Source organism: Castor canadensis, chromosome 11 (genome assembly GCF_047511655.1).
Source record: "Castor canadensis chromosome 11, mCasCan1.hap1v2, whole genome shotgun sequence".
In the NCBI taxonomy this organism is placed as follows: Eukaryota; Metazoa; Chordata; class Mammalia; order Rodentia; family Castoridae; genus Castor; species Castor canadensis.
This window is the reverse complement of record NC_133396.1, coordinates 105,762,397-105,785,510: the sequence shown is the minus strand read 5'-3', so window position 1 is coordinate 105,785,510 and position 23,114 is coordinate 105,762,397. Positions and strand designations below refer to the sequence as shown.

At 36.8% G+C, this 23,114-nt stretch overlaps 1 protein-coding gene across 5 annotated transcripts in view; it reads right to left on the bottom strand.

The window, feature by feature from the left end:
• Ash1l (ASH1 like histone lysine methyltransferase) overlaps positions 1-23,114 on the bottom strand; it is a 158,493-nt gene that overhangs the window by 14,140 nt on the left and 121,239 nt on the right. For all 5 annotated transcript variants that reach the window (XM_020166163.2, XM_020166158.2, XM_020166165.2 and 2 more), the window contains 10 exons: positions 19,122-19,195; positions 17,070-17,115; positions 16,847-16,955; positions 10,541-10,747; positions 10,281-10,427; positions 8,195-8,303; positions 7,539-7,703; positions 7,094-7,188; positions 4,106-4,263; positions 2,569-2,721 (listed from right to left, as the gene is read on the bottom strand). In XM_020166163.2, coding sequence (XP_020021752.1) covers positions 2,569-2,721; positions 4,106-4,263; positions 7,094-7,188; positions 7,539-7,703; positions 8,195-8,303; positions 10,281-10,427; positions 10,541-10,747; positions 16,847-16,955; positions 17,070-17,115; positions 19,122-19,195 — 1,263 coding nt within the window. The remainder of the gene's footprint in view (positions 1-2,568; positions 2,722-4,105; positions 4,264-7,093; positions 7,189-7,538; positions 7,704-8,194; positions 8,304-10,280; positions 10,428-10,540; positions 10,748-16,846; positions 16,956-17,069; positions 17,116-19,121; positions 19,196-23,114) is intronic.

Below are 23,114 nucleotides of genomic sequence, written 5' to 3'. Positions count from 1 at the left end.
AGATGGCACAGCCTATTTTTTTATTTTTTAGTAAAGGAAATATTGGAGTTTATCAAAGATTAAGGAGAGGAGTTACAAAAGGTCATGGTGGGGCCAGGTGGAAGCTGGAAACAAAGTGCTCCCTCCTTTAGTTTTTGGTGGTACTGGGGTTTGAATTCAGGACTTCGAGCCTGCTGGACAGGCAGGGCGTTATAACTTGAGCCATACCAGCTCTTTTTTGTGTAGGTTATTTTGGAGATAGGTTCTCAGGAGCTATTTGCCTGGGATGGCTTCAAACCATAATCCTCCTGAGTAGCCACAACTCCCAGCTCTTTTTCATTTTTTTTTTCTTGTGGTTCTAGGATAGAACTAGGGCCTTGCACATGCCAGGCAAGTGTTCGTTCACTGAGTGCCTGCAGCATTATCTACTAATTGAAAAAGTAGAATCCCCTAAATTAAAAATCCCTACTCTTTTAAGGCATGACTATAAAAAAATCCACTTTTTCTCAGAAATGTGAATAAAGGCAGGAATCAAATGACACTTTCAAGATTATGCAGGATATGAAAGATATACTGTATATTCTTGCAATGTAGCACAATGTTAGAACTTCCTGTCAAGAATGACAGATGGAAATTTATTGAAGTTGCTGGAATGCTTAGGATAAATTCCTGCTCAACAGATCTTACTATAGCAAAAAGATCATCTCATCCAAAAATTGTTTTCCAGCTTTCCTTAATTGCCCATAATTAATATTACTTTTTTTTTTTAAAGTACTGGAGTTTGAACTCAGGGCCTACGTTTTGAGCCATTCCACCAGCTCTTTGTTGTGATGGGTTTTTTTGAGATAGGGTCTCAAGAACTATTTGCCCTGGCTGGCTTCAAACCTTGATCCTCCTGATCTTTGCCTGGTGAGTAGCTAGGATTATAGGCATGACCACCAGCTCGAGGCTAATGTTGGCTAGAATTTGATTAAATTCCAGATAATGAATAATTTAGTACTATAGATATTTTCTGGAATTTATTTTCCTGTTAACAGTTATTCTTTATAGCACAAACAGAATTTTTGCTGAGGAACTATTTCTCATGTTGCTACCTTACTTTCTGGCAATTTCACTAGAGAGAGAGAAAAAGCTGAGAATGTACTGACATGGTAGATATGTAATCTTTTGGGAATATAAATGGAATAGGTGTCATTAAGCTTTATATCTTTGGTCAATTTGCCGCCCCCCCACTTTTTTGGGGGGAGGGGTAATGCTAAGTACTGAACTCAGAACCTTGGCACCACTGAGCTATATTCTGCAGCTTGGTTCCCCCCCTTTTCCTATGTCCTTAGTTTAACAAAACTACAAAAAAACTACCAAAATACCCAGATAAACAACACTGAAAGGAAACAAATCAAATTCTTCATAATTAGGGAAAGAAGATGAACTAAAGCTCATGGAAAAAAATCATAATTATGTGACAAAATCTCTCATTTAAGTCACTTATATTGCCAAACTACCTACCCCAAATTAATTATCTTCTTTCCTTCTCTTACCTTTACTATATGGATCTTGGAAAAGGAGATAAAAGTGTCTGCATGAAAACTCTTTTAAAGTAAATGTTAATTTTCTTCAATGTTTGTTTTTGTAGCCCTGGGGTTTTGAAGACAGAGCCTTATATGTGCTGATTTTTTTTTTTCCCTTAAAGCAGAGGTCATACTCTAAAGTGTGTGTGTGTGTATATACATTCTGGGATAGGACTCATAGCTTTAATTAGATTCTCAAAGATACCTGTCAACTAAAAACCATAAAAATTGATGTAATACATTCATAGTACACTTTATTCTTAAATTACTAATTCACTATCTCATCCAGGCAAATTTTACCCATGGCAGACGCCTATATCCTATAGATGTAGACAGAGGCTAGCTTTCCTCTAGCTAAAAAGTGTGATTTTTAAATACAGTACTAAATTACAATAAAATTATAATAAACATAAAAATGGACAGGTAACATCTTGGAATTTAAAAACCACAATTCCAGCTGGGGAGGTATAGCTCAGAGGAAGAAGATGCACTTAGTCTGCACAAGACTGGGTTTAAAGCCCTAAAGACTATGTTCAGTTCTATAATTCTATACTCTCTGATAAAAGGTAGAACAAATAAATCTCCTAAATTCCTAAGTCTAAAATGTCCCTTGGGACTGGTGGAGTGCCTCAAGTGGTAGAGTGCCTACCTAGCAAGTGGTAGAGTGCCTACTAAGTTCAAACCCCAGTACTGTCACCCCTTGTTCTTGGATATCTCAGGAGAGGATGGGTGGTATTTTTTTTTTTTTTTTTTTTTTGGTGGGATGAGGTTTGAACTAAGGTTTTGTACTTGCAAAGCACGTGCTCTACCACCTGAGCCATGCCTCCAAGTTCATTTTGCTTTGGTTACTTTGGAGATGGAAGTCTCATTAACTACTGCCCTGGATGGCCTCAAACTATAATCCTTCCATTCTCAGCCTCCCAAGTAGCTAGGATTACAGGCATGAACCACTGGCTTACAGCTTCTTGATGCTTTAACAAAAGATAAGAATGAATTTGGGAGGTGGGGCGGGCATAGTCACCTTTGTAAGAGATGATACCATCACAGATCTCTTTGAAGATCTGGGCTAGACGTGCTGCCCGAGCCACTTCAATGTTTTCTTCTGCAGCTGCCAACCGTCTTGTTCGAACAGATCGAGCTGTCTGTAGGGCAGAGAACTGGGTCATGAAGACGTCTGGAAGGATAAAGTGAAAATTAGTTTCAGGAAATGAGGAATTTTATGTGGCTTTCTCTTTCCCAATGGATTCCTGTCATTTGTTATATTTTCCTTCAAATGATGAAATAGAATTAGTCAGCACACATTTTTTTCCTCTTCTTAAAGAAAAAGTAGAAAACACTGGTATTTAACAAAGTCACAAATGCTGCAAGAGCGACCTTAACTTAGTAACCAAATGATACATAATGTAGTTGCAAGTCTAGGCTTCAAAATGAGTCTGTCTGCTTTTGAATTCTGGGTTCACTCCATTTACTAGGGTATGTGATCTTGGGAAGTTCCTCTGCATCTCAGCCTCTCAGAAGTAAAATAAGAATAGTGGTAGTACTTTCCTCATGATTAAATTGTGCAGACTAAGTGAAACAGGTTTTTTAATGTGTTAGCTCAGTGCCAGACATGTATACATTCAGTAAATGACTGCTGCTATTAATAGAAGATTTGAACTATTTGGGCTATAAATTCAAAGAAATTATAACAATCAAGGCTGGTGGAGTGGTTCAAGCAGTAGCACACCTGTATAGTAAGCATGAAACCTCGCGTTTGCCAGTATTCAAGTACTACAAAAACAGAGATATATGAAGAAAAAAGAAATTATAACAATCAAATCACTGAAAGATTTTCGGCAAATATTTTTTTCTTTTCATGGTACTAGGGACTGAATCCGTAACTGCTAGGCAAGCACTCTACTACTTGAGCTGTAACACTGGCCTTCTAGATAAATTTCTTAATCTATCTAGTTAAGAATATTCCCTCACATAGGGAATATTCACTCAGCATATTCCCTCACATAGCATGTAGAATGATTCTACATTTTGAGGGGAAAAGAAATAAAAGGAGAGCATGACTTTTGAGCACTTTATTTTCAGTTAGAAAGGATGCTTAGATATACCAGCTTCTCATCTCCAGAGTACTGTTATGTGACTCACTCAAAAAGATTAGAAAAAGAAAATCTGATACTTTGTGTGTATAGTGCTGATCTGAATGTGGGGAAAAGTCTTCAAACTTATAAAGAGTATATTTTTCTCCCTATAGGCATTTGGCATCACTATTTACTCAGTCTGCAAGTTATTTTCCAGGTAGGAGGGAACATAAGAGGATTCACTACATACACAGCTCACATCTTATGACTATTTCAGGCTGTGAGTGATGTTTGGGAGGCTAATGAAAGGGGACGTCTCCTTATTTGTCAGAGTAGGGAAAGGGAAGTTGAGCTGTGATTGATGCTTAATAATTTGGTACCTAACTTTTTTGGTCCACACTAAAAAGAATCTTTGAATACAATGTTTGAATGTAAATTAATTATTTTGGATCTAATTTTGTGTAATTAATAGGAAAGTTTATTTACCAGACTTAATATTCCCATCATCTCGGCAGATGCCATTCCAGCGGGAATATAATGATGCTGAGTGAATATTATCATTAGTGTGCTTTACTTCCTCCTGTTTCTGACGAATCTTCTCCCAGTTTCGGACCAAGAACACATGATGCTTTAATACAAAGTTCCTGCAAGGAAATAGGAAAGTAGGTCCTTTATTCATAAATTCAATAAGCATTTATTACATGTTTACTCTACATTAGGCACTATTAGGTGATATAAATGAACACCTATCAGTGAATTGAGCTATTTTATTTGGTGGGACTGGAGTTTGAACTCAGGCTTTGTGCATGCAAAATAGGTGCTCTACTGAGCTATCGTAAAGACAATTACCCAGGTAAACATTATTCAATTTTGCATTTTTTTCATACAACATAAAAAATTTTCTGTATTATTTATAAACGTGGAAAATAGCAATTAAAGGCTACAAAAATTTTGTCAAGAGAAGCAGCCAGACCAGAGAGCACACATTTATGGATTATTTGTAAAAAAACAAAAAACAAAACAAAACAAAAAAAAACAATAAAAAACCTTTCTCTCTCTCTCTGTCTCTTTTCTGAGTCAGGATCTCCTATATAGTCCAGGCTAGTCTGGAACTCATGATTCTCCAGTCTGAACTTTCTGAGTACTAAGATTACAGGCACCACCATCATACATGGCTATTTTTTCAAATTCTAAAGTTGCCAAGATGAAGTATGGGCTTAGGATTAGCTACAAGAAGAAGAACTAGATTAGCAGGTAAAAGGAAAGATGTGTAAGATGGAAAGAACTGGAAAAAGTATGGAGTGAACAGGTGCAATGCTTCTACATGAATCTCTAAACTTAAATGAATTAGATGTATCTTGACTGATCTTACATAATTTTGATTTTTTTTTTTTTTGGATGATACAGAGTTTGAACTGAGGGCCTTATGCTTACTAGCAGGTGTTCTATCACTTGAACTATGCTCCCAGCCCTTTTCACTTCAGTGATTATTCAGATAGGATCTCCTGGGTGGGCTGGCCTCAGACTAAGATCCTCCTACCTTTGCCTCCTGAGTAGCTGAGTATACAGTTATGAACCATCATGTCTGGCTTTTTTGTTGATATGGTCTTGCTAACTTTTTGCTTGGATGGGCCTTGACCTGCAGTCCTGATCTCCACCTTCTGAGCAGCTGGGATGGTCTACCACAACCGGCCCTAGTTTTGATGATTCTACTATTTGGTCTTTACACTAGCACTTATGTAAATAAATATGACCTTAGATAAGTCTCAAACTATCAGCCTCAGTAAATGGAGACTGGGTTAATTTTGTAATCATATAATCTTATGTAATAATATACTTTTATAATTAGGTTAATTTTGTAATTAATTTTATAACTTGTCTGCAAATTCAGGAATTCAGTTACCTAGAGGGCTTTAAAAAATATTGGAAATCCTGGTTTAAATAGTCTGGGGTGTGGCCTGGACCTTAGGAGTTTTATTTGTTATTCAAGATTGAACCCAGTGCCTTGTGCATGCTAAGCACACTCTACTACTGAGTTTCACTCAGTCCCTGGTTGTCTTTAAAAGTGCCCCATGCTAATGTGCAGCCACAGTACAGAAGCATTTGATGTAAGAGGCTAAAATTATAGAAAAGTACCATAAATGACATACTTACTAAGACAATGGAATGTGTAGTAAAGGAGTTTGTGGAATATATTCCAAGATAATTTGAAAAACAGGACACTTTCACTTTGTTTACTTTTGACTGAAAGTTTTTATCTGAATATAGGGGATAGCAGAAACAACCACTAAAGATCTTATTTACCACTCTGTTAAAAGCAGTGCTTCTTTTTATTTTTTGTACTACTGGGGTTTGAACTCAGCCTCATGCATGCTAGGCAGTGCTCTACCACTTGAGCCACTCTGTCAGCCATGTTCTGTGTTGGGTATTTTCCAGATAGGGTCTCTCGAACTTATTTGCTCAGGCTGCCTTTGAACTGCAATCCTCTTGATCTCTGCCTCTGGAGTAGATAGGATTAAAGGCATAAATCACCACACCTAGCTAAAGCAGTGATTTTTTTTTTTTTTTTTTTTTCCCCAGTACTGGGGTTTGGACTCAGGCCTATACCTTGAGCCACTCCACCAGCCCATTTTTGTGATGGGTATTTTCGAGAGAGGGTCTCAAAAACTACCCCGGATGGCTTTGAACTGCAATCCTTCTGATCTCTGCTTCCTGAGTAGCTAGGACTACAGGCGTGAGCCACCTGCACCCTATTAAAGCAGTGATTCTTAACCTTTTCTGTGCCATGGATTCCTCTGGAATCTTTGTGAAGCTTATGATATTTAGCTGGGATTGGAGTTTGAACTTAGGCTTCACTGGAGGTGAGCTACACCTCCAGTCCACTTTTAACTAACTTTTAATACACAGGATTAAAAGGAAACCAAATAACCAAATATACTGAAACACACATTTCAAGAAAATGACAAAAACACCAAAACTGTGATAATGCATGATTAAGATATAGTAGTGAGTCCAACAATCAAGGAATTGTTTTTGGTGGTACTAGGGATTGAACTCAGCCCTTTGCACTTGCAAGACAGATGCTCTAACCCTTGAGCAACACAGCTGAATCATTGCAATTTTGATGTAGAGATGGATGTAAATGATACTTTGAGATATTTATGATACCTGTAATACAACATGAAAATATCTGGGAATACTGTTGACAAAGTTATGGATAGTGGTAATTCTCTCTCTTTAAACACCCCCCCCCATCTCTACCTTACAGTCATATTTGAAGGAAACAGTACGTTTCAGTTAGAAATTTGGAAATGTAAAGACACAATCATTTTCCTCAACCAAGGTCACAGATCATCTTAACCCTTGGCTTAAGAGCTCTTGCATAACATAAAATGAAGTTTAATAATTTTTTTTTAAACTGAGAAGCATATCACATAATTTAAGAACTCAAGTAAAAAAAATCTTTTTTTTTACCTCTCTCGATTGGACATTGGCTTCATCTGTAATTGGGGTGTCAATCTTGTTGGGGTATTAATGTTTTCATTGGGTTCCTCGGAGAGATGGCCTCTCTTAAAAAAAAATACAAAAATCAAAAGACAGATAAGATTACTGAAAAAAAAAATCAATCAGAAATCATCTCCAAGAATATTAAAACCAGGTCCTACACTTTGAGGCACGCCACCAGCCCTTTTTTTGTGCTGGGTTTATTTGAGACAGGGTCTCTTGAACTATTTGCCTGGGTTGGCTTTGAACTGTGATCCTCCTGATCTCTGCCTGCTAAGTAGGTAGGATTATAGGTGTGAGCCACTGGCTAAAATCAATCTTAAAATGTCACCCTTTCATAATCCCCTTATTCTAGTAATCGCCTCAAAGCAGCTCATGAGTAGCTTTTGGGGAAAGCTAGGAGATTATTACTCACCCTTTTCTTCAGCTTGTGCTTAGACTTTCTCTTCTCTTTCGACCGTCCAGACTTCTTATGTGTGGTCATAGGCTGGCTGCTTTTGCTGCTGGTGAGTCCATTCATGCGTTGACTCTTGCCTCCAATGATTCCTCGACATTTCTCAAAGCCACACTTACAGAGTTGCTTTAAAGGAAAGAGTATTTTTAAAATTTATGGCCGAACCACCATGGCCATACTACCCTGAACAGGTGCTCTACCACTGAGCGATGCCTTCACCCGAGAGAATATTTTTTTAAACCCGTAGTCTCATAAATTCAATGATAATTTGGACCTGCAAAGTTAAGTATGAATTAAAGAATTTAAATATACAGAGGAAAATAATTGAAAGTAAAAAGAAATGGGTTCCCACTGGAGTAGAAATAAACGATTCAACTTAAGGAAAACTTCTTCACTAAAAAAGACCTGATTAAAAACCAAAAATGGTAAAGTGATCTGTTTCTTCACAGTTCTGAAACATGAGACCTACGTATTCCAGGTAGGTGAAAAGAAGAGTAAAAAACCTATCTCTCTCATGCATTTCTCAATGGCTCCAAGTCAATAATGTTTATTGAAGGCCCACATTACAGTGTTATAAGTAATAATATTCAACCTTCCCTTGTATTTATTATTCTTACTTGTTTCTCAACATTGAAGGAATGAAAGTTGTAATCATAAGTGAGTTCGGTCCCAGCTGGCATATCTTTAAGTGCATAGAGTCCAATGCGATATACTCCATTAACAGACCTATGAAGAGAGAAAACAATGGAATTAAAGGCTGAGATGGTTTTTTTTTTTTTTTTTTTGCAGTGCTGGGGATCAAACCTAGGATCTCTTGCAGACCAGGCAAACTCAATCACTGAACAACATCCCCAGCCCAGACCTGAGATTCTTAATACCATGACTGAAAACTAGAAATCAGTACAATCACTGACTGAAAACTTTTCTTTCCTTTTATATTAAATTACAGAAGAGTCTTAATATTTATTTTTCTGCGTTTTTAATATATATAGGTATATATTTTGTTTTTGTGGGACTGGGGATTGAACTAGTGCTTTGTCCTTGCAAAGCAGGCATTCCACTGCTTGAGCCACACCTTCAGTCCATTTTGCTCTGGTTACTTTGGAGATGGGATCTTGGAAACTATTTGTTCAGGCAGGCCTTGAACATCGATCTTCCTGATCTCAGCCTCCAAAGCACCTAGAACTACAGGTCTGATAAACTAGCATCCAGCTTTAGTTTCCTTTACTCTAAATAAACTTATTCTATTTCTGCTTTTTTCTGAATATATGCTGGTATTACTTCAAGTTTCCTGGTTGATCTCTCAACTTTTAATCTCTCCTCTATTCTACATAGTCTCTAATAGTCCTAAATCAGTTTTTATAATACATACTCTGTGTTGTAAATTAGAATAATAAGTCTTAACCTTTCTTGCTTGGTATTTGAAGTTCCCTTTAAATATGACTTTAGTCTATCTGTTGAACAAATTAAAATTATTTCCTACGGCTTACCTATAAAAACATTCTTACTGATCTCCATCATTATCACTTTAGTATATCTTCTGTTTTATTTACACAAGTTATTAATGGCCTATTATGTGGTATTCTAGATATTTTATATAGTAAGTTTTCATAGTTAACAGATACTGAATGCTTGATGCATGAGTTATAAAATTTTGTTGTGTTAAAAATTGATTTAATGTTTCCAATAACTGTATAAAATAGGTACCTCCAAAAAAATTACATTAATAAAAATAATTAAAAAAGAATTTAAGTCAGAAGTTAAGCCCCAAGTTGGGCTACGTATAGCTCGGTGGTCAGAAGGCTAGCCTAGCATGAACAAGGTCCTGAGGTAAAAATTGGATTTTGTTTAATTTCTTTTTTGTGTGTATAGCACTGGAGTTTGAACTCAGGGCCTCATGCTTGCTAGGCAGGCAGCTTGAGCCACCCTCCAGCCCTGGATTTTGTTTAGATTTGAATTTACAGATCAAACACTGACATATTTGACTTAAATTATTTTTTTTTGGGTGGTACTCTCTTACTGAGCTACATCCCTGGCTTGTATTTTTTTTGTTTCTGTGTTTTTGAGATGATATATGCAACATGCCTAACAAACAGTAAGCATTGAATAAATATTAGGTATGTGTAATATCATTACTATACTTTTATTTTTATGGGTCTCAACAGTAACTTCAAGAACCAGCAGGAACCAGGCACTGGTGGCTTATGCCTATAATCCTAGCTACTTGAGAGGCTAAGGTCAGGAGGTTAGTGGTTTGAGGTCACCATGGGGAAACAGTTTCAGAGACCCCATCTCCAAAAAATAACCAGGGCAAAATACACTGGAGGTATATGTGCAGTAGAGTGCCTGCTTTGCAAGTGTGAAGTCCTGAGTTCAAATTCCAATTTTACACAAACAAACACAACAGGAGTGGGACTGGAGATGTGGCTAAAGGGGAAGAGTACATGCCTAGCAAGCAGGCCCTGTGTTCAAACCCCAGTACTCCAAAGAAATTGCAGACACTTACTCTAAGTAGCTAGGATTACAGGTGCAAGCCACAGGTGTCCGGCTACAGTCACTTACTCTGAAGGATCTGGTAAAATGGGCAATTGCCTGAGATGCTTTGTATAAACTCACTGACAATGTGGGAAGATCAATCTCTGGCTGTCCTCAATACCCTCTATTCTGCTGGATTCTTAGCTTTACCCTTTCCTGTTTCCTTACCATTTCTGCATTTCACAATTAGGGTCACAGCTGTGGTTGATGAATCGAGCCTCATTTCCCATGCGGTAACTGTCAATCACCATCCCACTATCCAGGTTCAGACAGTAGTGATCACTGTGATTGTGATACTGCTCAATCATTCTGTTTCTAAAGAGGAGAGAAATGATTGATTAAACTGAAAGTAAATTTCAAATCTTTCATTTTCCATTCTAGTCTTGTACCTTCGTCATTTACTGGGGTATTCTCATTTACCACTGTACCTGAACTCCTGTTCGCTGACAACCTCCCCTAGGTATTCAATGATGAACTGCCCAGCTTTTAGGGGTTCTTTGGTTCTGATTCCCCAACCTTTTTCCTCAGCTCGAAATCGCTCTAGACATTGCACCCACTCATGCCTCTGTATCCTCTGGTTACAGCACTGCTCACCACAGGGACAAGTATTTGGGGAACACTCAGCAAAGATCATTCTAGAAAGAAAAGGAATAATTGTACATTAATTTACATAATACATGTCTTACTGTACCCATTTTTTTATTTTATAAGAAGTTTTCAGTGACTACATGAAATAAGTTCTTATTTTAATAAAAGTAGCCAAATCACTAAGATTAAAATAAATTATAATTTAAAAAATTAATAACATTTATAATTTCAAAGTCAGGCTGCAAACATTGAATGTTTCTTTACACTGAACTCTTGTTTTGTAGCTTCATAAACTTTTTCTTTTTTTCTTTCATTTTGGTTTCTGTCTCTCTTCTTTTTTTTTTTTTGGATGGCACTGTGGGGGTTTGAACTCAGGACTTCATGCTGCTAGGCAGGTGCTCTTACCACTTAAGCCACTCCACCAGCACTTTTCTGTCTCACTATGTGGTCATGGGTGGCCTGGAACTCAGGATCCTCCTGCCTTAGTCTCCTGAGTGCTGGGATTACTGGTATGCACCACCATACTTGGCTCTCATTTACAGACTAAAAAAATGTAAAAAAAATAAAATTTACCACTGCAACCTCATGAAGTGTACGGTTCAGTAAGGTTAAGTATATTCATTAATGTTGCTATGTAATAATTTCTTCCTGGGTGCCGCTAGTTCATGCCTGTAATTCTAGCTACCAGGAGGTAGAGATCAGGAGGATCAAGGTTCAAAACCAGCAATGGGCATAGTTTGTGAAACCCTACCTTGAAAATACTAAACACAAAAGAGGGCTGTCAGAGTGGCTCAAGTGGTGGAGTGCTTGCCTAGTGAGCATGAGGCTCTTGAGTTCAAACCCAGTACCACCAAAAAACCCCACAAAAACAACAACAAAAAAAACCCCTCTTATTTCATTACTGGAAATGACATACCCATACTGGAAATAACACTTCAATATGTATGAATAGTTGAGTCCATAATTAGTAGTGAATACATAAAATATTCTGAACATAGTATGTATGTTCATGAAGATACAGAAGTATCTTCTTACCACTTTCTGTTTTAAAATTTCTAGATCTTTTATGCTTTTATGGAAACCATTTAGTTTTGATGTATGGCTTGGAATTCTAGGTAGGCTGATAAGCATGATTAAAACAAGGAGAAAGAGCAATAAAAATAATGGTAGATCAAAATATCATGTTATAGTTATAATTAAAAATTCTCAAAAAGAAAGTACTTAACATTGACAGTTTAAAATAACTTTCAGAGCTATCTGCTTCATTTCTTAAAAAAGTTATCTTTTTTTGAAAAACAAAACAAAACAAAACAAGGTCTTGTTATATAGTCCAGGCCAGCCTTGAGCTTATCCTCCTGCTTCAGTGTGTACCTCCATGCCTGGTTTATACCATCTTTATTCTAAAGGGAAAACTGCTTACAGTGTTAAAACAAAAGGCAGAGAAAATATCCCCTGGATTATTCTTCAGTTTAACACAAACAACTCAGCTGTAAAGAAGACATTGACTTATGTTCATATTCAGCACCTTTATTATTATTAATTATTATTACTTTTGCAGTGTAGGGGACCAAATCTCGAATTGAGAGGCCCTGGGCTTTACCACTGAGCTATACACCCTACCCCAGTCCTCTACTCTTTCTGTTGCTGACTTCTTTTCTACATGAATACTGTTAAGTATTTCTCCTAAAATGTCCCCCACTTGTAGTTTTGTTTTCTTTTGTGAGATTGGATTTCTCTCCTTACCAGTAATGATTCTTGTCTTTTTGGAGATGAATTCTTTTTGCCTCTCTACCTTCCATGGTACATATCTTGCTCTCCTTTAAGAAAAGAGGCTCCAGCCTGGGCTACACAGTGAGATCCTATCTCAAAAAAGATGCTCATCCATTCTCATGGTTTCAATTGTAAATCTCCATTCATAACACTCCACAATGTTTTCATAATACCTCATAACACAAACAACAACAAACTTGGGGTGGGTGAAAAAACAACAAAGTGCCATGGCGTATGCTTGTAATTCTAGCTACTGGGGAGACTAAAAGAGGCTGGATAGTAACTTGGGCCTAGGGGTTTAAGGCAACATGGCATTGCAAAACGAACAAACAAACCACACAAAAGGTAAAAATAAATATAAGAGTACCAAGGTTAGGCAGACTAAAATGTTAAAAAAAATTTGTGCAAGCAAATAATCATACAGAGGTTGCCTAAAATTTGTGGTTTTTGGAGTTGTAGGCATTAAAGTATATTCTTTTTGGCTTTAAAAATAACCAAGATAAGCCCTTCAATTATATTGTGAAACGTGTTTTTATTCACTGTTTGTGAGAAAGAAAAATAAATTTATCCAAATCTGAAAGTAGATGCTGCAAACTAAGATAAGGCGTCTTTACTCAGCAATAGAAACTGCCATTATCTTAACCAGATAATGCCTGTGAAAAACTAGTTTTTTCTCCACTAAATATAGATCTAGGCCAGAGATCTCTGCTCCTTACATGGCAAGATTTAAAGTGAAATAAGTAGTCACTGGAAAATGTAATAATGTGATAGACTTAAGTAGCTATGAAGGTTCAGGCCATTTCCTATGAATAGAGGTAGGGTTTTCATTTGAAAGAAATATTCCACTATTCATTATGCCAGGTCAAGAGGAGAAAGCCTTTAGGGTAGGGGATAGGAAATGAACAGGATCTTTCCTATTTTGGGGGACTAAGATTTTGAGGATCTGTGGTCCTTTTGAAACAAAAAACTGAAGGATCTTAGAGATTCTCAATGGTGGGCAAGTGGAAGTGAACTGTACTCCTTTCACAAAGGAGCCTAGATAGGAACTAATAGGGAGTTAAAAAAAAGACTGTGAGGTTTAGCTTAGTACCCATGAATTATGAGGGTAATTACTCCTACTGGCATTAGTTTTTCTAGGCAATATGCATTTATTCTCCCTGAAGTATTCAGGGAGAACTGACAGAACAGGCTCTGCCAACATTTTAAGCAAATAGGTATAGGGATAAAAGTCAGCTTGAAATGAATTACAAGGCTTTGCTCTAAGTTATGAGGAATACTTTGGAGGAGCAATTGATTGACATGGATGGTCTATTGAAGCAATTTACCAGGGAAAATTATGCATGATGTATAAATAATGGTGATGCACATAAACTGTTTTGATAATGGGAGCCCAAAGAGAAAGAATGGGTTTCCTGCCAATTTGGCCAGTTGAAGACTAAGTTGAGGCTTGAAACCTATGAGAAATGGAACCTTATATGTATTCCAATCTAATGGAGAGGGATAAACTATACATGTATACACACACAAAGACAAAACAAAAATCAGCAAATGAACAAAAACAAGAAGTTGAATTTTCCTAATAAAAAATCAGTAAGGAAATGACAAGTAGGTTCAAATAATATAGAAAGAAATATATACAAAAATGCAACAAAAGCCTTCTTTTATTTTTCTGTATTTTCCAGAGTGGATATTTAAAACTAGAAAAGTTTTTCCTCTTTCTTGTAATAAGATTTATTGGATCATAAAATTGAAGCAAAGGAGGATTTTAAGATCACATTCTCCATATATTACATCTTCCTGTCTGTCTAGCTCCAAACTTGAATGTGTTACAAAGGGTATAGGAACAACTGAAAAAAAAGAGAGAGGAAAACACCTATCTGTTGTTATTCAAAATTTAATACGGGGAAAACTGCTTCAATAAGACACTCTGATCTCTTTCTTTAGTTTGACACTTTTGAAGCCTCTTGCTCCCACCCCTGTGTGTCAAAGGGTGCTCCTTTCTCCCTGCTTTGCTCTGCTTTACAAAATAAACCTCTGTTGACTTCAAAAAAAAAAAAAAAATTGGCTTGTTACTTTTGATGTCATCTTGTCACTTTGACATCATCCTAACTCCTGTTTGTAGAATTTTAATCTGCAAATGTACTTTAGGTAATAACTGATAAAAGTCTTAAGAAAATTTAGTTCCTAGTTTTAAAGTCTGGTATTTAGGTAGAAAGAAACAATGATTTCTGAGGGACAATGTTAGTAAGTCTTATTTCTGAAACTTAAGGACAAATTTGTAAAGTATGTATTTGAAACAGTTATAAAAACCTGTTATCTGTTTTTAACAATAGTCTTGGGCTGGTGGAGTGGCTCAAGTGGTAGGGCACCTGCCTAGCAAGTATGAGGCCCTGAGTTCAAACCCCAGTACTACAAAAAAAAAAACCAAAAAAAAACCAATAGTCTTGAATCAAGTTTTTAGATCAGCAATGTGAAGGTGGATCCTCACATTACTCCCCCAAGTTGTTTCAGATCCTTGAACATGGAGACAGAAAAGCCAAAGCCACCCTACATTTTAGGAATTGCATTTAACTGAATCTTTATATGGGTTACTGTTAAATGTCTAAGCAAGCATCTACTGAACATATTTTACTTTTTCTTACATATTTATGTATTTATTACATCTATTATCTTGTTACTCATTTGTATATCTATGTAATGATTATAGACTCATGACATTCAGTTGCCAATACTGCATTGTATCTCAGAGGTTTTTTTTTTTCCTTATTTATTAGAAGTTTTTTTCTTTTAAATTAAGGAAGGCCAATACAATGTGAAGAATAAATGTAATTCTTGTATTAATAAAAATAACCAATGTAATTATGTAAGGCAAATATCCAAATTTCAATTTTTAAGTGATTAAAAAAACCTAACTGCTTAGATAATTAGCAGTGTAGTAGAGTAGAAAGAGCATGGATTTTGCATTAACAGATAAGAGTTTAAATTCTGTCTCTTGTCTCTCAAATGTTTTTGGATTAACAGATAAGAGTTTAAATTCTGTCTCTTGTCTCTCAAATGTTGTGCAATCTGGAGTAATCCCTTCATTTAGAAAATGTAAAACCATCACCTACCTCGTAAGACTACTGTCAGAAAGAGAGGAATTAACCAATGAGGCTACATCTATACTATGATAATTTCATAGACAATCATTAAGATATCATGTGAAAAAACAAAGTCATTTTACCATCTAAAGAAATGCATTCTAGGTGATTACCAGTGGCCCACACCTGTAATCCTAGTTACTCAGGAGGCAGAGATCAGGAAGATTGGGGTTTAAAGCCAATCTCAGGCAAATAGTTCAGAGAGCCTATCTCAAAAATACCCAACACAAAAAAGGACTGGTGGAGTAGTTCAAGTGGTTGAGTGCCTGAGTTCAAGCCCACTACTGCCTATTAACCCAATAAAATATTAAATAACCTAAAATAAAATGAGATATGAATACATAAAGCAATTAGAACTATGAGGAAGTAAGTATATTTATGTAGTGACGGGGATATAATAAATTAATAATAGTTTATGAGAACTATCCAGTAGTTCATAAGAAATATACTGCTGGGCGCTGGTGGCTCACACCTGTAATCCTAGCTACTCAGGAGGCAGAGATTAGGAGGACTGCGGTTCAGCCAGATACTATCTTGAAAAATCCTTAAAAAAAAAAAAGGACTGGTGGAGTGGCTCAAGGTGTAGGCCCGGAGTTCAAGCCCCAGTACAGCAAAAAACAAAAAAGAAAAAGGAAAAAGAAATCTACAAACACTCATATGACATTTCATTATGCCTCATCATGTACATACCCACTACATGCCAATAGTTTATCAGTACTTTTTGTTCAAATTATATCATGCCCTTTCTCTTCATTTTCACTGTCACTGTCCTACTCTACTCCCTCATTATGGCTACCATACACTGAGAGCTAGGAAGGTACCTAACCTGTGCTTATCAATACTTTATGAACATTAACATTATCTTATATAATCCTATGATTGTCTCATCCTTACAAGCCCTCCAAAAGAAGGTATTATTTTTATCAGAGGGGTTGAATAACCTTTCCCATTTCTTATAAGTGAGAATTTAAATTTAGGAACATAAAACTCTAAATTTCATTCTCTTTCTCTTACTGTTTTCAGCCTATCAATTAGGTTTTGTGCTCTGTAAATGTGACAATGTACCACCAGAATAATAATAATAGGAATAAAAAATAAAAAAAATTAGGTTTTATGAATCTGTGCACTTCTTGAGAGAAAATGAAAGTATTACTTCGCTCGTTAAGACATATACTAGTTGTATATATGTTGGTATATAGGTGAGAGCCCGTATTTTAAAACAATCAGTTACAATACCTATTGAGGCAGTCATCCACACAGCCCTTCCTGGTGTCATCATCTGGCTTCTTACAATTACAGGTGGTAGCCTCGTAACCAGAAAGGGGTTTGACATCAACATAGACATCTTGAGAAGACAGCAAAGAACAATTTGTGAACATACTGGATAATTTTCCAAGTGACAGTCTAAGATAAACATTGATGGTATGAAGGCAGAAAAAATAGCTCCCAAGATACTTACTTGAACGGATTTTTTTATACAATGGGACATCTGGCTTTTTGTATAGCTAGAAGAAAAAAGAAAAATCTTGATATAGCATGTAACTTCAAATGCCAGACAATGACGTCAATCCCTAAAAATAGAGGAAACCATTCATGTGCTTTGCTCATATAGAAATACTCATAAACCTTTCTGGGTTGGATACCATTGAAGGAAACCCTTGGGGTGATCATTCTTTCCCCAAAATAAAGAGATGGAGAGTGAGTTAGATTCAACAGAAGCATTAAATAGTCTAAGGAAATGTATTTTGAATTATGTTTTTTCAACATATTGAACAAACTTAAATGAAAATCACACTAAAGACCAAAGCTACTCATATGGACAAATTAAGATTCTATTTACGGGCTTGTGCCTTTAATCCTAGCTATTCAGGAGGCAGAGATCAGGAGGATCACTGGTCAAAGTCAGTCCAGGCAAGTAAGTTTTCCAGACCTATCTCAAAAATACCCAACACAAAAAAGGGCTCGCAGAGAGGCTCAAGTGGTAGAGTGCCTGCCTAGCAAGCATGAGGCCCCGAGTTCAAACCCCAGTACTGCCAAAAAGAAAAACAAATAAAAAACCCAAACCAAAAAAACAAAATCAAAACAACAAACAAACTAAAACCCAAAAATTATCTATTTGCTTCTATCAAAAGTAAGTGTCTGGGTGTGTAGTTTAGTGGTAGCGCATGTACTTAGCATGTATTAAGTCCAGGGTGCAATCTCCAGCACAAAATAAACAAACAAACCTGTCCCCAGGCCCCCCAACAAGACCAAAAGTCCACAAATCCCAAAACCAATATACCTTCCAACCCAAAATGTGCATAGGGCTTGTTTAGAGGGTTTGGATAGGCATATGAAATTAAAAAGATGAGTACCTTGGCTTTTCAGCCATTACCTTGGCTGGGAATTGTAGGAAAACATTTCAATTTTTTAATAAAGGTAATTAATTTAATGAATAAAGGGGAAAGGATAGGTAAGAAAACTGGAGCTTTCACATTTTGATCAAGAAGGCATGGGGTAGTGGTTGTGGGAGTATGGCTTAAGTGGTAGAGTGCCTGTCTATCTAAGTATAAGGCCCTGAGTTCAAACACAAGTAATGAAGGAAAAAAAAAAAAAAAAGGCATGGGGGGATGGGGAAAAGATGCATTAGAACAGAGAAAGTCAATCTTCAAATACTTTTTCTGCAAACAAATAGAAACTTGGACTAAACTGTCCTTATTAATATGATGGAATAATCTTAAGACCATTTTTCAGCCCACATATTGAAACTACTCCTCTCTCTGATAAATGTCTAACTTACAGATACTCTTAAGAGTTCAAGAAAGGCCATCAGAAAAGGGAAGGCAGAGGGGAATGCTTTCCCAAGTTAATTGGTGGAATTTTGGTAAAACTAAGAGGCTGTTTCACTTTATTTGTATGACTACTTCTACTACCCTATTGGTTGTTTCTTATTATGGGGCTTAGGTACTATAATTTAATACAGAAGTCACTGGGGGAAACTTTTCAATTAGGGATGCAGGATAGAAAAACAGAACCTTCCTATTTTAAGCTATCAATATATTTAAAGGTCTCAATACAAGAATGTTAAACATTCCCTGCTTCCTTGGTTGAAGAATCTCTTTTGTATGTGAAAAATAAATTCCAAACTGATGGGAAGGAGCCAACAAAAATAAAGCCTGATTTTTTTTAGTGCTGCTGGCAGTACATTGAAATTCTCTTGAGACCTGCATCAAACAGAATTCTTACAGAACACAATCTTTGCTACCAAAATAAAAGCTCAGAATAACAAGAGAAGGTTGCCCAGGGAAGAAGGACCTTACTGCTATTTTGCAGTATGACTAAAGGCAAATAAGTTACATTAAATATAGATGCAAATCCATTTTTCTTAGTCTCTAACCTTCACAGGGACATGTCTCAATATTTCCTAAGATGAAAACATAACTAGAAGGGAGAAGAAGAAAAGAATTGCATTCCCTGTCCCCCACCTTCTTACCACTTAAGAATGAAACCTGGTAAAATAGGCCCTTTGTACCTGATTGTGTTTCCACTGCCAGAGGATATCATAGGGGAGCTGGAAGTCAATTCTCTTTTGTCTCAGATACTTTCCTGAAACAAGAAAACACTATCAATTTCAACACCTATTTTGATATGCATTCAAAGAGATAAAATAGTCGCAAGATCTAAGAACTGATAAGAAAAATAAAAGCTTCTTAAAATTTTATGTTTTCTACAATCAATTTTTATTTTTAGGCACTTTTATAACACTCAATGTGACATATGCTAAAGATACATAATTTATTTGTTTTTTGAGAGGGGCTTCACTATGTAGTCCAGGGTGGCTGGGAACTTGCTATGTAGCCTAGACTGGTGTCCATTTCTCTAGTGCTGGGATCACTCTACACTCACCTTCTAAAGATATATATATATAACTAGGGTGCTGGTGGCTCACACATGTAGTCCTAGCTACTCAGGAGGTAGAGATCAGGAGGATGGCAGTTCAAAGCCAGTCCAGACAAGTAAGTTTTTCAAACCCTATCTTGAAAGTATCCAACACAAAAAAGGGCTGGCAGAGAGGCTCGAGGGGCAGTGCCTGCCTAGCAAGTGTGAGGCCCTGAGTTCAAACTTGAGTACCTCAAAAAACAAAGAAATGATATAGTTAAATTTTTACAATAGTCTATATAAAACAAATTAACATAGTGCAATTATGACCAAAATACACAGGTCATTATGAAGCTAAATAAACACTAAGAATTTGGCATCTGCTCTCTATCATTATATATAGTTTAAGGTAGACTATAAAAAGAGGAAATCCCTGCATTTAAATAACTGAAGACAATGCAAATTTATGATGCTAACGCTTTTTCCTACTTTTGAAATACTACCTTTTTAAAATTTTGCCATCCTGGAGGTTGAACTCAGGGCCTCACAGCAGGTGCTCTACCATCAGTCCTTTTTGTGTTGGTCGTTTTTGAGATAGGGTCTCACTTTACGTTCAGGCCAGCCTGGACTGAGATTCTATTTGGGAGATGACAGGTACACCACTGTGTCCAGCCATTAGCTGAGATGCTCATGAACTTTTTGCCTAGGCTGGCCTCAACCTGCTATCCTACTGATCTCCACTTCCCAAGCAGGCAGATTACAGACTTTGAGCCTCCACCATCCCTTTCCTGAAATACAACTTTTAAAAGCTAATTTCAGGGCTGGGGTGGGGTGAAGCCAATTCAAAGTCCCTATACCTTAAAAAGACCTCTCCAACTAACTCTGTTTAACCTTTTGACCTCTCAAACCCCGATCACTTAACTCTCTTGCTGAAGGACTTATACTTTTCCTTGTTATTTGGCCATTTGTTCTTTAATTTGTCTCCAGATCAGCAGCTGTCAAAGTATGCTCTGCTGACTTGAAAGGTTTCAAAAGGTCAAAACTATTTTAGTGACATCATTAATATGCTATATCTCTTTCTTGATTATGCTGACATTTGCACTAATAGCATAAAAGCTATAGTGGGTAAAACTGCTTGCACTGTAGTATGAATCAAGGCAGAGCACAAATGGTTCTGGGAATAATTGTATTTTATCCACAACTGAAGGGAGGAGGGTGAATAGAGGAGATGATGGTGAGGGAATATGCTTGATGTGCTTCACATACATACGAAATAGAAGGATGAAACCTCTTGTAAGTTCTTTAAGTGGGGTGGTAAGAAAATGGGGGCGATCTACCCAATGAACAATGTAAGCCTATTTGAAATTATAACAATGTACAATGAATATACCCTAAAAAAACCCAAAAAACCACAACACAAATGAGGAAGTAGGAGTAGGTGTTCAGTGGTAGAGCTCTTGTCTGGCATGAACAAAGTCCTTGGTTCCATGCCCAGCACAGCCAAAAACAAAGAAAACAAACAAAAAACGCCACCCATGACTCAAAGCACTTGTTGCCAATGATAATATTTGAGCTTTGAGTGTACACTGGCATTTTGTGTTCACTACTGTAAACTTCTTAGCTTTCCAATACTTAGATTGTTCTATGAAATCAGTGGTGATATTAACAAATGTGATTTTTTTTATGCATATAGGGAATGGAACAGCTACATAATTTAGTGAAATTTTCGATGATCAGCATATGAAGTAATAAAATCATAGATGGATAAAAGTTCCATTCAAACTGCAAGAGATCAATGGATTTTAACGTGAGTAAAAAAGGCTCATTGATACTCTCTCTTCAACAAAATTAGAGATAAGGGCAAAATAGTTTCCGCCGGGTATCGAGGGGGTGGGGGCAGAGGGAGGGGGAGGGGAGGTAAGGGAAGGGGTAGGGGAAGGGGGGAGAAATGACCCAAACATTGTATGCACATATGAATTAAAAAAAAAAAAGGCTCATTGATCTCAGATCCCACGATGCAACTAACCTTTAAGAAACCATAACATTGCCAGGTGCTGGTGGCTCACACCTACAATCCTAGTGACTTAGGAGGCAGAGATCACGAGGATTGCCATTTGAAGCCAGCCTGGACAAATAAATCTGTGAGACTCTATCTCGAAAAACCCTTCACAAAAATAGGGCTGGTGGAGTAACTCAAGATGAAGGCCCTGAGTTCAAGTCCCAGTACCACCAAAAAAAAAATATATATATATATATATTCATCATGATCTGAAATTGCTATTGAAATATTTCTTTTCCAACTACATTATGTGTGAGGTCAGATTTCATTTACTTACAGCCAAAATAACATCACAAAAGACTGAATAAAACAACATTAGAAAATCTACCTGTCTTCTATTAAGTCAGATACTAAAGAGATTTGCAAAAATGTAAAATAAAGTTGCTCTAATCACTTGTTTTTTGGAGAAAAATGTATTTTATGTTAACATGACATGTTCAATGAGTTTAGTGGTTGGACAAAACTAACGGCACAGAATGAATTATAGGTGTATCTTAGGAAATCATTCATGGAGGTAAGTTAATGCAGTAAGATTCTGGGGTAGAAGACTAGAGTCCACTCATTGGCAGGGAACCAAAGCTGAATGTATAACTATGAAGTGTGTACCAAAAAAAAGTGGAAACAACTCCAAGACCTCTATTGAGAGGTTTTTAAAAATATAAATAATGTAACATTATGCAGCTACTAAAAGAAAATGAGGTACACAAGCACTAACATGGACATTCATTAGAACAATATCAGGCCTCAACTTGTTTCTGTATGCTAAAAAATTAAATAGCTACACATGGGGGTACTAACAGAGAAGGGACAGGAGGGAACTTTCTGGGGGTGATGGCAATGTTACCGATAATGGTTTGGGTTTAAAACATGCATGCATTTAAAAAAATATGCCAGAGGGGGTGGGGGCATGGGGGAGAAATGACCCAAGCATTGTATGCACACATGAATAACAAACAAAAAAAAAATGTCAAATGTATTTTAATTTAAGATTGATGGCTGGATGCCAGTGGTTCATGCCTCTAATTCAAGCTATTAGGACGCAGAGATCAAGGATTGAGGTTTGAGGCTAACCTTGTCCAAAAAACAAAAACAAAACAAAACAAAAAACACAACTTCCTGTTTCAAAAATACCCAATACACACACACACACATACACAAAAAAAAACTGGTGGAGTGGCTCAAGTGGTAGAATGCCTGCCTATCAAGTGTGAGGCCCTGAATTCAAACCCTAGTACTGTTAAAACAAAGCAGAACAAAACACTTAAGTAGGGAATTGTGGTAAATACCTGTAATCTCAGCAGTGGGAGGGGCTGGAGGCAGGAGGATCAGGAGTGCAAGGCCAGCCTGGGCTACACAGTAAGTTCCAGGCTCGCTCCATCCAGCCATCCATCCAGTCCATCCATCTATCCATCTATCCATCCATCCATCTATCCAATCCATCCGTCCATCCATCTATCATCCATCCTGCGATGATGAGTATCGAGCATTAGGTAAGTACTCTACCACTAACCTACTATGCTCCAAAACCCTAGGGGGTTTATGCTAGCAATTTACATAGGAGTATGTCCAAAAACAAGAGGGATTTAT